General features: G+C 45.7%; 1 protein-coding gene across 1 annotated transcript in view; it reads left to right on the top strand.

Moving 5' to 3' along the window:
* Window positions 1-18,799, top strand: part of STAB2 (stabilin 2) — a 944,658-nt gene that overhangs the window by 458,208 nt on the left and 467,651 nt on the right. Inside the window, exons 26-28 of the mRNA XM_078674824.1 lie at window positions 465-560; window positions 5,900-5,995; window positions 11,851-11,898. Of these exons, the coding sequence (XP_078530950.1) occupies window positions 465-560; window positions 5,900-5,995; window positions 11,851-11,898 (240 nt within the window). The remainder of the gene's footprint in view (window positions 1-464; window positions 561-5,899; window positions 5,996-11,850; window positions 11,899-18,799) is intronic.

The following is an 18,799-nucleotide window of genomic DNA, read 5'->3' on the forward strand; positions in this document are numbered from 1 at the left end:
ATAAAATTCGGTTGATCTTACTGAAAGTATTTGGGTGTACACAAATGTTCCACAAAAGTGTGCTAACTTCAAGTTCAAAGTTTTGTTGGTGTGTGTTCCCCAATAAGTTGCTAACTGATTGAGTTGTGTTGATTTGGGAACTGCAATCATGGATGCTGTTTTAGGGTTGCTAATCCCACAGTAACAAGAGAAAGATATCCGACAGCTTTTGGCTTTCCATAAAGTCCCAACAGAGCCTTTAAATGCCATTCCCCTTGGTTGGTTTACAATGAACGAGGCTCTTTACCATTTTGCCACTCTGCATTGATTCAAGTGGAGCCCTTGTGCTGAATGTCGTTATTTGCAAAATTATATATATGGCACTCTTGCTGCAAAAGAAGCACATGGTTTACCTAAAACCCTAACGGGTCTGTGATTACATCCAGTTCTCTGTGATAATGACTATATTCTGGGTTTTATTTTAGAGCGACTGTAAGTGCAAACAAGGATTTCGAGGGAATGGGCGTGAATGTGAACCCATTAACACCTGTTTGGCCCAAAGCGAGAAGTGTCACCCTCTGGTAAGTTTCCTTTTCAACTGACAACTGATTAAAGTTCATAAATTAGAGCCCTTCTTCTTAAGGAGAGCTGATATATACAGACTGAAGAAAGAAATCAAAGTTTAACTCTAGAATTGTTTAAACCGTTAACTGTTCATTGTGTTCTATTTCACCTAAAATAAGGCGCAAAGAATTTTACAGTAAATTTTAATTGACTATTTACACTAAAGGGAACAAGTACGAGATACATTTGAGTAAAATGCAGCCTTTGTTCTGAGTATGGAAATAGTACTGCCACCATGAGGAACGTAGGTGGTGCTACAGCAGCTTAGTAAACAGTCACACTGGAAAAGTAATTCAAGTGTAATCCATTGCCTACACTAGTTACAAATGCTCTGTGTCGGAGCGTCTGCATCTTTTCACCGTTTTCCTTTGTAAGAACAATAGACGCGGGTGTGGCACCACTCGAAAGAGAGCCAAACCAATTTTACTCACTGATAAATGTTATTAGTCCTCCCTTTTGAAATATTTCATCATAGAATAGATATCACTGAAGATTAAAAAATGAACATTGGAAGATTAAGCAATAAGTTCAAGATAAATAACATAACCACTAAGTTGTGAAAGCTGCATCAGTACATTTGGGTTATCACATATACCTAACTTTCACAGAATGCCAAGCCACTTGGATTCACCCTAGACAACAACTAACCCTCAGGGAACACATTCCCAAAAAACAAAGATGACCTGGTACCAGCTCTTGTGTCCAAAGAAATTGAAACTGTTTCTTCCAGAAAACAACTTCCAAATTGCTGTTCAAGCCCTTGTACACTCGCTTCTTGATGGTGGTAACACTCTGCTCCACGGCCTCCCCTTCGCCATACAGGCACCCATGAAGCGCTTCTTACATGCTGGAGCATGATTCATACGCTTGAATTATTATGATCACCTGACCCCCATCCTCATGAAAATCCAATGGCTCCCCTTGTTGGCCTACATCATCTTCTAAACCAACATCATTTGCAAAGACAAGTCCCTCATTCCTGGCGGTTTGCGCTACGTCCACACCAAGGACATCATCAGACTGCAGACTAAGAAAATACAAAATCTCCTCTGCATGGCGAGATACTGGAAACAGGGACCAATCTGGATCCCCTTTATTTCCTGACCATGTGCATTGAGTTGAGCACTCACGACCTAACAAAATGAGTCATGAAGAACAGCTAGTATGTGTTTCAATCAATCTCTTATCCATCCAACCCTAAACTGCTAAAGGTGTAGGTAACAGGAACCAAAACTACCTGAACCCCAGCATAAAACAAGGAAAACAAAAATCTCCAATGGTAAACCACAGGGATGGGGTCTGTAATTGTGCTTCAATGCTGTTGGGCTAATATTTCCAAAGTAAATCCACATCATCTTTGCATATGTACACCATGCCATACAGCCCCACTACTATTCCAATAGCAGTGGTAGTGCGTTGCAGATATGTACTGTAGCTACCCCCTATTTCCGTCACTGGGAGTAGCCCACAGATGTCCGTGAACCTGGGTCTTGAACAGACGAACAGACTAATGTTCAAGCACTGAGACCCTCTCACAGCTGTATTTGCACCCCATCTGATAATGGAGCACCTCTGCTATTCTAGTTGCTGCAACTCCTAATTCTGCCAGTGCAGAGCCTCACATCGTTTACAGCAGCCTTGCTATTCACATGTCCCATGCACAGCCTTCTCTGGTGACTCAGTGGAGCCAGATGCTCTTCCAATATTGCAACCTTTACAAAGCAGTGACACTGAATTACAATCCTGAACCTTATATACCTGCACTACCACCCCAGCAGCTCCGTCCGTGCAATTAAATCCTGCCCTACAAATGTACATGTAAATGTGTTTGTATTTATATAGCGCACTTCTACCCAGAGGTCTCGTTGCGCTGTATTCATACCGCTGTGGAACCCATCCTGGCTTTCCTGTGAAATGCCCACTCCTGGGCACCCCCAAGGTGAAGCCAGGCATCCAAGTGCTGCTGGGGCCGTTGTGGAGATTAAGCAAGCTATTGCCCAGAGTCACAGAGTGGGACCCATGATTAGACTAGGCACCGAGGCGAGAATTATCAGGTCCGGGGAAATTGAGTCCAAGAGCCGCCGAGGCGGGAATTGAACCCTGGTCCCGGGGCAGACCTCTGCATCAGGGTCTGCTGCTCTAACCATTGAGCCACGCTTCACTACAACACCCTTGTCACTGTAGTATGAATACCCATGTCATAATCTACACCTGCAGTTACATACATTCTGTATGTTAACCGTATATATAACCCGGTTTCAGCACTTATTGATGGAGAAACTATGAGAAAACCGAGAACATTATCATACTATTGATGGCAATTTGAAGGACGTACACATATTTATTGCACCAAAAAGACAGAGAAATAATTTTAGAATGCCAATGATGACCAACATGTATATTATATAAAAAGCATTAAACATGTGTAATTGTTCGACCAATGTAAATATGGCAATGCAACGAGGGTCCTTATTGAATCCCCTGGAGCTCAGTTATGACAGCTCATTTTGTGGCAAGGAAAATACTTATAACCATATGTAAAACAAGTACATTCAAGTGAATAACTAACCAGCTCATTCCATACATAGACAAAAATTGTTTTCCTCTGAACAAGTGAGGAACAACCATTCATAATTATTATTTTACAATACAACATGAGAGAGCATACAAGCAGCAAGTGTTGTGCTGACCATCAGCGACCCCTGCAATCTGTATCCTATTACCCCTTCTCTTATTATTTACAGCCACGTCACAGACAGCTACTGCACAATAAACAACCTCAGCCTCTCCTTCGCCATCGCTCTTTGGAAGCTTAGTTGAGTGTTTGCATTTGCATTGTCTGTGTGATTTAATACAATGCCAATGAAGGATCCGAGCTGCCCTCTAGAGCCAAAATGTGACACAGCTTGCAGACATGCATACTTACGCGCACTGACCACGGTCATCGCTGAGGCACTGATCCACGGATGGGAGATTTGATGCCTTTTCTTACTATATTTTAAAAACGTATGCGCGCAATTGCAGGCACGTGCCCATCGCAGTCTTTCTTGCCTCGTCAGTGCACGCCCTGCTGACGCACAGAGGAAGTGCATCATTATCCTCCTCTTGTTTCCCGAACCAACCACAGGCTGGTTAATGGATCAGGATGACACTGATGAAGCTGGTAGAGCCTGGCCTCTTCTCCCACCTTTGTCCATCATAAGCCTAAAGGACCATGTGAGAAACAAGTATAGCAACTACACAATGGAACCACGGCGGAGCCGGGTTTGCTTTCAGTTATTGACACAGCCTGGCTTCGGTGCCAGCGGTCACAAGGACAGAGCTAGGGGCAGCAAAGGGCAACTCCCAATTGACTTCCATGCATGTCCTCCCCTCTAATGGAGTTCAATTAGGGCTAGCGTAGGGTAGCATGTTCTTTGGCTGTCTTGCCCTTTGGTTACCTTGATATCACCCTTGCTCCTCCTCGTTTGAGGCGTCTTGAAGGCAGCAGCAGGAACAGAAAGTACCTTCTTTCGTTTTCACTCCATGCTCATCCCTAGACCCTTGGTTGCAGACAGCAGGCTGTTGAGGGGCAAATGCTGGATAAGAGCTCAAACCTGTGATGTCATAAAGATTTCAATGAGTGCATGATGTCACTTACCCTACTCTTGGCATTTTGGTGAACCGATGTCCTTGGCTGCACTGCCCTTTCCCCCACCCCATGTTCATTCTCCTTCCTTTTCGCACCTTTCTGTAATCCTCTTTTCCATCCTACTCAGCCATTGATCGCATTTCATGTCGACTCTGCTGTGTCTCAAGGCCACTTCTATGCTCTATCACCTTTTCTTTGCATTGCTCCTTCCTCCAATTAATTCTGCGTCTGTTTCCATTCTCCTGTCCTGTGACCATAGGTGTCTCCCTTTAAGCCCTCAAGCCTCCCAGTATTCAGTCTCTGCCCCATCTTTTTCCTACGGTCCTTTCCCAGTGTGTCTCCCTTTACCTTTATCCCTTCCTCTTTTCCCCCTTCCAACTTGGTGTTTTCTCGGCACCTCTTCACACTCCCCCATCCACCTCTCTGGCTCCATCTCTCCACCTTACGTCTCCTCCCTGTCTGCCTGCCTCTTCACACACCACCAGTGCCTTCCACTTCTTCCTGGACCACCTCCTTTCAGCCATCTGACCCTCTCCCGGCCATCACTGGGCACGTATCATGCTCTTCCTGTACACCAGTAGACGTGGCACCGCCGCAGCCATCCGATATCTTGTTAGCAATAAAATACGAGTCAGGTGTGTGAGGAGCATCTTGTGAAGTTACAAATGGAAACTCCAGTGGAACAGTTAATGTCCTACCCTTGACTCCAGAGCTCTACCATGTGACGCTAAACTTTTTCAGAAATATATTTTTATGTCGGATGGTCGTGTTAATGTTCGCCAACTAAAAAATAAAACAATGTTGGATATCATTGGTAGTAGAGATGCCACCAACGTAAGAGGAAATTAAGCTTAAAGCCTCTTGGAGAATTAGAGATCTCGCAAAATTCTTCAGAGAATATTGGCGTCTACATGAAGGAGAGTTCCTAGTGACTCAAAACAATCTATTTTCATTATTTTGACTGGGTATCTTGGATCCAAGCAATAGGATTTTGGCAAATACAGAAGAAATACATTGGAAACATTAGCACAATTCATATCATACAGCAATTGCTGATGAATCATTTTACATTTCTGATGGACTTTTCAACAAATGCATCATAGTCCATTTGTGAACATTGTTAAAAAAAGTGAAGCGACCTAATTTTGATTTCAGTGTAATTCCATAGTATGCTCTTGAAAAGCAAACAAAATGTATGTCCCCAATTCATATGGAAACAAACAAAAATTGTGATCAACTGCTGTTTTCTCCATTCTCTGTTACGCAAGCATGAAGTAGTTTAAATGTTTGTAGCTGTGCAAAGTTAAATGTACCACGATCTATGAATGTGTATTCTTTCTGTGTTCAATAGTGTTGCTAACGAACAATTGTTTTTGAAAAAAAATTCCAGCTATAGGTAAAATTGATCAGGCAATATATGTACATTGTTGGCTCTCACATTTCTATTTCTGAAGTCACATATATGCAATATAGGAGCATTCCACCATAGCACAACTTCCAATCAATGGCTTTATCCTCTATCAATAGGAGATCGCATGACCTGGGATAGCAAATGTTGTGATATTATCTCAAAGTGCTTTAAATGTGTCTAATCCATGTGTTGCATTCACAGACACACCATGCTATTGTCAGGAAGATACAAATACATGTTTCTTGTTATTTTAGGCCACATGTCAGCTAACTTCGTCGGGCTTCTGGGAATGTGTTTGCCAAGAAGGCTACAAAGGAGATGGGTCTTTATGCTTTGGAAATGCTATGATTGTAAGTTAAACTAACAACAATATTTTCTTTGACAATTGCTTTGTAAAACAAAATTCTAATTAAAGCATCACGGTGTCAAGTTGTTAATGAACGTTCCAATTTAACAACAATAGGATATTCTGACACCCAGCAATATGCTCCTTGTCATTGTGATGTTCCATATTGGCCCTAAAAACTGTAAGACGCTTGGTAAGACACTGCGTTGAGTGGCCAGGTCTGTTTAGGTGCTCATCACGGCTCAGATGCACACCTGCTCCTCCTTGGTATAGTTACGCAACAGTAGGGAAGGTGTAGGACTTTAAATCCAACACCATTCTACTAATGTTCCCCCCTAAAGCAATTCATTGTAACGACTTGCGTGCTGAACGAATGCATGCTAAAGACACGTTCGTTCTATTGCTGGAGCTGTGAGGGCACAGCGTGATTCCAACTTCGTCCTAATGGAAGCTTCCCCTACAGACAGCAGCAGATACAATTTCATCATGTCACACTACAGCACGTATTACATTGTATGTGTATCCCTTGTATTAGTAAGTTACTCGCTCATAGGACTACTTAAAAGTCCCTTCAGTGACTTTGGAGGCGGTTTACAACAAGGGTTAGACGGGAATGGGGTCAGCTGGGGTTCAAGTGGATACTTTATAAAAAAGGTGCCTCTTCAGATATAGCCAGAACTCAAAACAATAGATTTCCAGGTAAAGAAAGCCTGAGAATAGAAAGTCCAACTGAGATGCAATTGTAGAGAGATGTGACAGCCTTATTCTGAGATGTAACTGAGCTCCCATACTGCATAAATAGAAGTGCCCATGGGGGGGAAACAGTTTTTGCCCAATGTATCTGCGTCTCACCATTAGTAGCTTGCATGAGCAGCAGGGCTAAAACTCTGAAATAAAGTACACACATCTACCATAGAAAACTACAAATCAAGTTTAGTTTTAAAAAAAAGTTACAAATAGGGAGAGAGGTGACTCAGAAACTGTTAAGGAAAATCGAACATTCAGTGTAAGTCAAGGAGAACAGTGGCTATCTTAAAATAAGAACAAAGTCTCTTTCCTCCTAGAAACCATACTAAGGGCCTGTTGACCAAGCTAGGCTGAAGAGTCAATGCAGTAAGAAAGATGTTCAGGAATGGGAATGTAATTTTCTTTTACACAAAAGTGTCTAACCAGCAAGAGTGCTTGCAGACAGGTAACCGTGGTTTAATGGCTTGTTGAATAGCAAGAATATCCACAGAGAACTATAAACTGATCGGCCTACTTCTGGCAATCAATAAAATTTCAGAGAGGATGGTACTTAAACAAATGACAAGCCAGGTGGAAAAAGTGGGATGACTCGATGTGTGGGTAACTTGCCTTTAGGCATGACAGAGGAACAGAGACTGCCATGACACTTTGACATTGTGGCCCACAAGATCATGATTGAATGTCTAAGCTGCTTAGGAATAAATGGAGCTGTTTTGAGTTGGATCCCTTCTTGTCTGACGACCCCCTCATATTGAGCCATGCTGTCACCATATTGTTCGATGCCACTGCAAGTTCCTCATGGATCTTCCCTGTCATCCATCCTATTCGAAATGTACATATAACTTTCATTTCGTCCATTAGATCTTTTGGTGGAACACGGGTATCCTGTGCAGATGACACTTAATTGATTGCATTTGGGCCAACCATGCATCAACGTCTTAAGATAATTTAACATACCTTACTGTAGTCCAGTTGTGTATGGCTTGTAATTATCTACTACGTAATGCAAATAAGAGGGAGATACTGCTGGTGGGTAAATTAAATTAAATTGTGTGTCTTGTAAAGCGCACTGCTACCCGCACCGCAGGCCTCGTAGCGCTATAGACCGCTGGGGAACCCGTCCTGGCTTTTCCCTGTGAGATAGTCCCTCCTGGGAGTCTCCAAGGTGAAACCAGGCATCCCCGGCGTTTGTGAGGGGCCGTTGTGGAGATGAGGCAAGCTTAATGCCCAGAGTTGCCGACTGTGATCCCTGGTTAGAGTAGGCACCGAGGCGAGAATTATCGAGTCTGCTGATCCTGGTCCAAGACCCTTCCGCGTCGGGAATCGAACCCTGGTCCCAGGCCGTTCTCTGCTCTCGGGTCTGCCGCCTCTAACCAGTGAGCCACACCACTCCAAATAAACATCAAGATAGCAAGAATATCTTTGGTCTACTGTCCTGGGCCAGCTCCCTCCACTGTGACTACTGCAACTAATGCTAAGTCACTTTGCTACTGTCTAGATGTCTGTCTATGAAATATCAAGTTAAATCCCTATCATCTTAAGGGTTCTACTTAATGTTATTAACAAAGTCCTCTTTGTTCTATCCAAACATTTACATAAACTAGTATTCTCAGCAAGAATACTATCCATAAATGACTATTATAAAATTCTGTATTAAGGTCTTCATGTGGCGTCACTGATTACAGAGAATCCAAACTCTTTCTTTTAAAATTATTTGTCATTTGAGCAAATATGATCACATTCCTCAAAATGGAACTGCACTGGGCCCCATTCATATAGAGGATTGTCATTAAGACATTATATAGGAGGTTCACTATCTTCTGGAACAGAAAACTCCACGCTAGCTAACTGATTCCAGCACTGTTTGCCCAGGAGAGAACTGCGCTCTAATTCACATTTGTTATTTGCTGTTATACTATTTACGTCTACACCTAGGGAATGAGCTCCTATTGCAGATCAAAGCTATGGATTCATAAATGGGATTTCATAAGCCTTGAAAAAATATATATTCCGTTAGGTTAATTGTATACCTTGTAGATTTTTGTTGTCCATTGTTGAAGCCCATTTTAGCTATTTCGAGCGCCAAGTTGCCTTGGGGTGAACGTTGTGTGTGGTGTTTTACTCCAGTCTAGGTTTTTTCTTTGAATTCTTAGACTTGCAGCCTTGTCCATTCCATTATTAAACGGGACTTCAAGCCCCAGAATTCAAAGGACAAACTGGACTGCAGCAGCTCATCATGCATGGACCTCGAAAACGTTGCAGCTATGGCTGTGTGAGAGTTGCCTCATGGCTGATTAAATATCACAGTGCATTTCCTGCAGAAGATGATTAAGCCGTCTACTTTTTGAGATTTTCTGGACTGGAAATACATTAAATTGGTTACTAGCATCCGTGTATAATTTGAGCTGGTGATTTCTGGTGCTTGGCCTGGCACTTCATTGTCAAAACCGGGGCTTGTAACACTCTTTCACATGATGGTGCTGTCTGTGTCTAATTTAAAGATGAGCACAACAACAGTTGTTTATTAATTCAATGTACATTAAAAAAATACTATTGAATGATGTCCAAACTATTCCCAAAGCTTTGAGGGCCTGGAATAGGACGAAATGTCACACTTGTAGGTGTTTGATGATTAGTAATTGTATTGGTGCTGCCCTTGGCAGCAACGAGAGGGACAATGGGTGGTTCAAGCTGCAGTGGCCTCCTGACGAGAGCCCTGGCACTTATATTTTTACAAATTAAGCACTGACTAGCATTACATAGTTCCCTACCTTAATTAAACAGGAGACAGTGGCCTCACACAGAGAGTAGAGACAGAAAGGCCATGGGAAGCCCACGGCTGAATAGACTTTTCCATACATTACTAACCAATTTACTGAAGGCCCATGACATCTCCAACCTCTTGTTTCCCCTCAGAGAGTAGCTGGCCCAGGTTGCCCATCTACTCAAATTAAGTAGCTGCCCCTCCCCAGCCAATTGGTGAAATTAACTTCACTTCACCCATGACTGTGTCACATATAAAATATTAAATCTCTCATATCTTAACCGCATCTCTGCGGCGGCTTTTCCCGCTGTGCGCGGCGGTTTTAAAAAACCCGCGGTTCATGACGAGCTGAGCTCGTCATGAGCGCACGGCAGGTAACGCTCATGACGAGCTGAGCTCGTCATCAGCCTGGAAGGGGTTAAGATTAGTGAAAGGTAATTATAAACTGGTTTACAAATTCAGAGTTCTGACCTATATTACATAAACATGCCAGGTGTCAAATGAATGCCTTCCACCAGATCTAAAGTATTAATTGATGCCAAAAATACAATCTTGAGGAGTTGTACGCTGCACGCAGGGCATGCCATATTTTCTGTATTCCACAGGGCGGTCACAAGGCTATGGGCCACATGACTCTTATCTTGCTGTGAAGAAAGTTTTCTGTTCTGGCACACGAAAATAAGCACACATTCACCTGGACTATCCAAAGTGTGGTACAGCAGCTAAGATGCGCCATGTTGTGTTGGGCATTAATATTGAATACACACCATAAACAGTTGTGCCTATGTACGTATTTCTTGAACTACACGTCATTAGGTGTTCTCTTTACCATTGCCAAATGCACTTGGAGTCTGCCACAAGGTTAAGGTGCGCCACGAGCTCCTCCCGTGCTTCCCCCTTGATTTCCGCATTATGGATTTCTACCTTTCTTCCCGTGATATAGTATCTGTGAAGACCTTTGATTTAAAAAATATAAACAAAAAGCACATTGCAACGTGAGAAGGGCATTCGAAGTACAAGGGTAGCACAGCAGGCTTAGGTCACAGAGTCTTCGAGTGAGATCAAAAGTGGCCGTTGAACATGGAAAACCTGCTGGTGGACGAGGTACCAATGTTCCCTTTAAACACAGTCCTGAGGCCTGTGCATCTGAGAGGCCGCTCAGAATCCAGGAGCCACCTCAGACCACGAGCATCCTAGATGAGTTGTGGAGCTGCAAGAAGGCTGTCAAGGCCCATGAAACTCGATTCTCTCCTCATTAACTAGAAACCTTGAACAGCTTGCCTGTCGTTTTAAGGATTTTGGGGGCTCCGGGCAATACATACTTTGGGAGCCCCGTCTGAAAAAGCGCTGCATTTTATTACGCATTTTCTGCTAATTGAAGCCTTGTGGTGCCAAACAATATTGAATACTGAATTATAGGTTGAGATAGAGAAATAGACCAATGTGAGATAGTGATACAGTTCCCTTTCACAGCAGCCCCTTGGAAGATGGGGACCCTGGTAATTGACTACTTTGCCCAAGGTGTAAAACGTTCTGAAACCTTTTGAGCACACACATGATGGGCTTTCTACAGCTTTTTTTAATCAACTTAATGCAGAAAAGGAAATAGTTTGAAGCAACATAAATTGGATTTTCAGTGCATTAAACCTGCTTATAAATAGGTAGTCAAGCTGATAAAATGATAAGTATAAAGGATCAACCTACTCAAGAAAAATCACTCCGCCCTGACGAGAACCTTCGAAAAAGAGGGATCTGATTGGTAGGCGGATTCACCATCTTCTAGTGCTCCTCGGTGTAACCGGTGGTAAAAGTCACTACAACACATAGTATGTTCCATCTTGACTATCATACATCGCTCTCACTTGTCGAATTATTGTGGACATGGATCACGTGGCGTCACTTCCGGTGACGTCATCAGTATAGCACCAGTTCTCACCTCCTCTGCCAGTACTAAGAGAGTGTTTTGTTAATCGTTTCGTTTTGGAATATCAGAATACCGCCAAAGGCATGAAAATGGCTAGAGAAACTGATAGTTAAACACGTCCTATTTATTGAAAAGATTCGAGAATTAAGTGCACTAATTCACTCGGCTATAAGTTCATTGTAGCTGATTGTGTTGAGAGAATTTTTTTTAGAACACCTGGTTTCTGAGTTTTTCCATGTTGGGCGATGGCGATTCAATTATTCCAGTACAGCTGCTATTCAGTAGGAGATTTGCGGGGCAGGGGGGAGGGGGGGGCAGGAGGGGCATTTATTGATTAATGGTGAACTGTGACAGAAAGGATGTGTGTCTGCCTCACTTCATATCCAGGGGAGATGCGTCAACGTCTTTCTTTTTCCCTTAACAGGAGCTGTCGTCTATGGCAGAAGCCGCTGGATTTACCGAATGGGTCACTGTAAGTAAAGCATGTTTGTATGTTGCACGCTACTGAGTTTGAATTTTAGGAAACCAGCGCTCCGTCATGCTAACACCACTGAGCCAGCAATGGGCAGGTCTCCTAGTACAGGCCACAGTTTACCACATTCCGGCGTGCATCTTTGCACATGCTTGACATCCTTACAAGGGATATCACTCATTTGCAAGGCAACGTGATATGTCATATGGGACACGTGTGACAGAATTAACAATCAGGGCGATCATTCAGCTATAAGTAAGGATGACCGGCATCTGAGAGTCGTATGAAAGGTTGTATGGTGGTCTGAGTGGGTGCGCCTGAGATTCTGTGGATGATGTAATCAGTGATGTCATTTGAGATATCATGAGTGATGTCGCTGACCATGTCTTGAGTGATGTAATAAGTGAGGTCATAAGCAGTGAGTGCACTGTAACAGCTGAATTTCTCTGGTTTTGTGCGAGTGAAATGTCAGTCTAACTATAACGTTCCTGAAACCTTTGGTTTTATCAGTGATAAAAAATATATATATTTATATATATGTGTGTGTGTGTGTGTGTATATAGAATCGGTGATAGTTTGTGTCCTGTAGCTCGAATTGGTTATTCTGTGTCTGCTGCTTCATCTTAAGTTCACCCGTAGATTTGTCTTTTTATTAGTTTCAATGTATTTCTACACCCTTGTCTTGAGATGTTTGTATGTCCAGCTGCTCTTGGCTTTGCAATAAACTAACTAAACTTGGATTCGATAGTCTGTGATTCATCGGGTCATGGGTCATTGGAACTGCAATGTAAAATTAGGAAATGATCATTTTCTTCCCCTCGACGCTTTCAAGCAGACAAAAAGAGACATCAGATGAACGTGTAACCCGGCTTTTATATATAAATGATCATTTTCTTCCCCTCCACGCTTTCAAGCAGACAAAAAGAGACATCGGATGAACGTGTAACCCGGCTTTTATATATAAAAGGCGGGTTACACGTTCATCCGATGTCTCTTTTTGTCTGCTTGAAAGCGTGGAGGGGAAGAAAATGATCATTTCCTAATTTTATATTGCAGTTCCAATGACCCATGACCCGATGAATCACAGACTCTCGAATCCAAGTTTAGTTAGTTTATTGCAAAGCCAAGAACAGCTGGACATACACACATCTCAAGACAAGGGTGTAGAAATACATTGAAACTAATACAAAGCCAAATCTACGGGTGAAGTTAAGATGAAGCAGCAGACACAGAATAACCAACATGGTCAGCGACTAGCTGCCGCCCCCCCCCAATCCGGCACCCAACACCAAGGAACGTGGACACGAGACGTGTTTACTCTTTGGAAGGCGGGCGCTAGTCGCCCGGCCGTATTTATTAAAGTATGAAATTAAAAAAGGGTTTTAATTGCATAATCAACAATGAGATACAAAAATCAGCAGGACATTCAGTTATACAATCGTTATCAACAAGTTTGAGAGCCTGACCTTAACAAAACTCTAATACAAGTTGTTCCTAGCTTAACTAAACATCCTATCTTGATTTTTGTACATTTCTGGCCATATGGCAGGGTCACTACCGGTGTCAGGTCCTACAAGCGGCGCCTTCCCCTTAGAAGTGCGCATGCGCAGTGTTACCCCGGGAATTGCCCGATCTACGCCCCAAACTCCATTTACCCACTAAAGGAGGGCCCTTACTCTGCGCCGATGGCGTCATGAGTCCACGCGCGCGGGGTGGCTACCAGCCTAAGGAAAGCGTGAACTACTCCTACCCGCGCTCCTTTGCATATTACCTTGCCCCTGGAGTACTGGGAGTGGCCCGCAGGCTCCTCCCCCTGGGCGGGAACCTCCATAGGATGATGCCTGCCCCCTCAGACCTCAAATATGTGCTCACCGATAATGACCTTACCGCATGCCCCATACCTAATAAATACGACGACCTATGGAAAAAAGTCTAAAGGACAACTACGCTGGCTAATAAAGAACAGTATCCACGCATAGCTAAAGGGGAAAAAAGGCCTAACGACACATGGCATAAATTACGATTCGGTTCACGCATGTTGCTCACAGTCACAATCACTACGTATATCTACAAAGGGAAAAAAGGCCTAACGACACACATATTCAAATATAGTTCACTTCACACATCATTTTTCTACAAAGGGAAAAAAGTCCTGACAACAGATCACAAAATACCACAACAACCTACTCTCTCCCGCGGTCTATACCTATGAAACTTACCATTAGACCGGACATAATGCTGCTTAAACTTTGTACCAAGGGATGGTGGGTGGGAAACAAAGAAGCCCCGAACGCGGGGCACAACGTTCAGCGAGGGAGCGTCCAGGGACAAGGGAGTCTCCTGGGCGCTCCCTACCTCTTATTCCCGAGGGGCCGGGTGGCCCCTCCTCTCGCCCGCCCCCCTCGACCCGGAACCAGTCCATTGATTCCGGGTCAGGAGGGGCGCCGGCCAATCGGCGGTGGGCCGCGCCCCCAGGGCACGCCCCCACCGTCGAAGGACCCGAAGGGGAAAAGGGGGTGAGGCGGTTGCCGCGCCGCCATGCGTGCGGGGGGGCCGAGGGCCCCCCCTTTTCACATGGTCAGCGACTAGCTGCCGCCCCCCCCCAATCCGGCACCCAACACCAAGGAACGTGGACACGAGACGTGTTTACTCTTTGGAAGGCGGGCGCTAGTCGCCCGGCCGTATTTATTAAAGTATGAAATTAAAAAAGGGTTTTAATTGCATAATCAACAATGAGATACAAAAATCAGCAGGACATTCAGTTATACAATCGTTATCAACAAGTTTGAGAGCCTGACCTTAACAAAACTCTAATACAAGTTGTTCCTAGCTTAACTAAACATCCTATCTTGATTTTTGTACATTTCTGGCCATATGGCAGGGTCACTACCGGTGTCAGGTCCTACAAGCGGCGCCTTCCCCTTAGAAGTGCGCATGCGCAGTGTTACCCCGGGAATTGCCCGATCTACGCCCCAAACTCCATTTACCCACTAAAGGAGGGCCCTTACTCTGCGCCGATGGCGTCATGAGTCCACGCGCGCGGGGTGGCTACCAGCCTAAGGAAAGCGTGAACTACTCCTACCCGCGCTCCTTTGCATATTACCTTGCCCCTGGAGTACTGGGAGTGGCCCGCAGGCTCCTCCCCCTGGGCGGGAACCTCCATAGGATGATGCCCGCCCCCTCAGACCTCAAATATGTGCTCACCGATAATGACCTTACCGCCACAGGCCAGTATTGTTAACCGACGATCTGGCCTCCCCCTCTAGCCCCTATCTAAGGACACATCCTCCTACCCCAGCCCTCTAGCCAAGCCCAGATATTGTCAGCCCATAGGACATTACCCTCTTCTGTCAGATGAACCCCGTCTTTCAAGTAATACTTTTGACCCCAGATGCACCCATGAGGTATTGACTGTAACATGGGGGTTCGGAACAACCTATCCAGCCGTGTGTTGATCCTCTTTACCGAGTGATTCAACGCCCTGACTGAATCGCCCCCCCGCCACTGAAGTCGAGGTATTAGTTGTGACCATACTAGTGTGCACCCGGGGCAGGTCCTAGCTATCCAACCCGCCGTTGAGATAATCTCCTCAATCAAGGTGCGCCTGCCCAGTGTTGCCAAATCGTTCTCCCCAAGGTGAAGTATCACCACTGACGGTGGAGCCCGTGGCGTGCTAACAGCCCTTGGAAGAATCCCCTAAACTCGTGAAGACACAACCCCCCTCTGCCAAAGAACGTGATATTCAACCCTAGTTGTGCCGCCCTTTCCTTCTTGTCACCTGACAGAAAAACACATTCCGCTCGCTTAACATATGAATGACCAACAATCCAGACATTGTTCGTTGTTGTTTCCTGGTCGCCGCTCCGTGCTGATGAATATTGGCGGTGCCCGACGACAAATTCCTCCCCTGCGTAACAGGTCTGAGAAACTGTAAGAGAGCGGAAAAGAGACCAAGCGTGAGTGACAGGTAATCATAGCATGTCAATCCGAACATAACGTTTATAGCAGTCTGACGACCACCTCCCAATTGTCTTCACTCTTTCCACTGGGAGGCCCCCCGCCACCGCCTCAGTTGCTGCCCCAATCCTGAAGGAATGAGATCCAAAATCTCTAGGATCAAGACCCGCTTTTGTAACCCCTATTTCGAACACTCTCCTGAATTGATACCTGGTCAAGGGGCTCCCGTCGGCGTGACAGAGCAACGCCCCGCCTACTGAACCGACCGATAATCCCATGAGTGATTCCACGTGCCTCACCGGGCAGCACGGGTTGGCGGGGGCCCGTCGCAGAACTATGGTGTGACCCCTAGCTTCTTGATCAGTCTTTGATTTCTGGATCATCACCCACATGGTGTCACCCCTTATCGTCACCCCAGCCTTCCGCAAGCCACCTAGTATGTCAGCCTTAGATCCTGCCACCAGTTCACTAATTCTCAGTGCCCCATAAAATGCCAGGGAGAATGCCGCCCTAAAAAGAAGCACTTCCCACTCTGAGTTACAAACAATCACCAGCGTGCCCAGTAAGGCTGTAAGCCGGGCCAACCCCATGGGCTTCCTTTTATCCTTCTGGTGTCCCTGAATACGGCGCCATCCCCTTAAAGCCTTGCGTATCGTAAAGGTATTGGTGGGATCCCGGAAGCCCCTAGCTTGAGCGAAGAATGACACTGCTGCCCTATGTCTGGTTGCCGCTGCTACTGAGCGCCCCTCTTTGTGCATCCATTCTAAATAGGCTGCAAACCCATCCTCCTTCGCCCAAAGCACTTCCCACTGTGGCCCCAAAAAAGAACAATAAGACAGAAACGCCCCTTCGTAAGCCGTCTTGGTCCTGGGGGCTAGGCTAGCGACCACGAGGTCTTGTAATCTGGGGCACCAATCTGCCAAAGTACTGCTGGGAAGTGTGCTGGCGAGGGGTCTGCTGTGGGGAGATGTTCCCTGAAAACCTGCATTTTGAAGCGAGAAAGGGCGTCAGCAGCATTGTTTAACACACCAGGGACATGTTTGGCTCTAAAATTAGCATTCAGTTTAAGGCAACGCAGAACAATTTCTTTGATCAAACGAAGTATGAAAGGACACCGCGCCCCCTGCTGATTGATACATTCCACCACTGTCATGTTATCTGACCAAAACACCACTGATTGGTTACATAGGTGTTCGGGCCAAACCATCAGTGCCACCCATATTGGAAAAAGTTCCAGGAAGCCAATGTTGCCGAGCAAACCCCATGTGTTCCACTCTTCTGGCCATTGTTGAGCGACCCACCTATTCCCTAGGATGGCACCAAAGCCCACACTACCGGCCGCATCGGTCCATAGTCCTAACTCCGCTGATGTAGTGAGCGGGCCGGGCCAGACCACCCTACCGTTAAAATCCTCCAGGAATGCCATCCAAATAAGCATATCCTGGCGAACTTCAGACGATAGGCGCGTGCGGTGGTGCTTTTCCCTCAGCCCCTGCATCGCGTGCGCGATGGAGCGAGAGAAGGGGCGAGCCATTGGGATGATTCTTAGTGCGAAATTCAGTTGCCCTACCACCTCCTGTAATTGCTGCAAAGTGACCTTCCCCTTCCGGAGGCATAACTGTAGCGACGTCTTGAATTTGCGCACCTTGTCCCTAGGTAGTCTAAAACATTTCTCCATCGAGTCAATCTCGATGCCCAGGAATTCCAAGCAGGTGGTCGGGCCCACCGTCTTCCCAGGCGCAAGCGGGACCCCAAAAGCCCGCATGAGCACGCAAAATTCCTGCAATGCTAGTGCGCACTCCTGAGAACCCGCTGTACCGAGGAAGAGGAAATCATCTAAGTAATGCATGACCCTTTGGTGGCCTGTCACCTGTCTCATGGCCCATTCAAGAAATGAACTAAACATCTCAAAGTAGGCACAAGAAATAGAACAACCCATAGGCATGCATTTGTCCATGTAGAAGCTATCCCTAAAGGTGAAACCTAAAAGATGTTGGTCCGCCGGGTGGACTGGGAGGAGGCGGAAGGCGGACTCTATATCTGATTTCGCCATCAGCGCCCCGGGTCCAGTGGACTGTAACAAGGTCACAGCCTGATCAAAAGAGGCGTACTTAACACTACAGATACCTTCGTCAATTGCATCATTCAGTGAGGCCCCCTTCGGTGCTGATAGGTTATGAATCAATCTGAATTGCCCCTTCTCTTTCTTGGGGACAACTCCCAGCGGGGAACACACAAAATTGTGTACTGGCACTGCAGAAAAAGGGCCAGATATCCTGCCTAAGGAAAGCTCCTTGTCAATTTTGGCGGCCACAACAGCCGGATTGTGTGTGACTGATAATTGATTTCTACAGTGCGCGCTGCCTGTGTATCCCTCGGCCGGGATCCTAAAACCTTTAGAAAAACCTTCCTGGAGTAGGGTTGCCGCTTTGTGGTCAGGGTATCTGTTCAAGAATGGAATCATTGCCACCACATCCACTGGAGTGGGGGGGCGTGACGTGTCTAACTTATAGTGGCTTTCCCCTACCTCTCTGTCCCGTGTTACCTTGCTTGGACCTACAGGTAGATTCTGGATGAGAGGGGTGCCCACAGGAGGCACATGCATGCCTAAACTTACACGCGGCCCGTGTGCAGGTACGTTTATTAAAATCCCAGCACACTCCTTTCTTCTCTGGCCCACCTGCCCTAAATTTCCCAGGTACTTCACCCGTTTGGGGGGGCCGAAAGGGCTGCTGCGGTCTAGTGAACACCCTGCCCGCACCGAACTGAGGGGGAGGTGCAGTGTCAGAGAACTGTTTGTGCCAGGCCATGGAATCTACCGAGTCCCATGGTAATGCTCTATTGAATTCCAATGCCTTCCTAAAATTTACATCATAACCCTTCCATGCCTCCCCAGAATACTGCTGACTCCACCCCACAATCCTGCTCGAGTAGCAAGCCAATG

This window comes from Lissotriton helveticus, chromosome 1_1 (assembly GCF_964261635.1).
Source record: "Lissotriton helveticus chromosome 1_1, aLisHel1.1, whole genome shotgun sequence".
NCBI classification, from domain to species: Eukaryota; Metazoa; Chordata; class Amphibia; order Caudata; family Salamandridae; genus Lissotriton; species Lissotriton helveticus.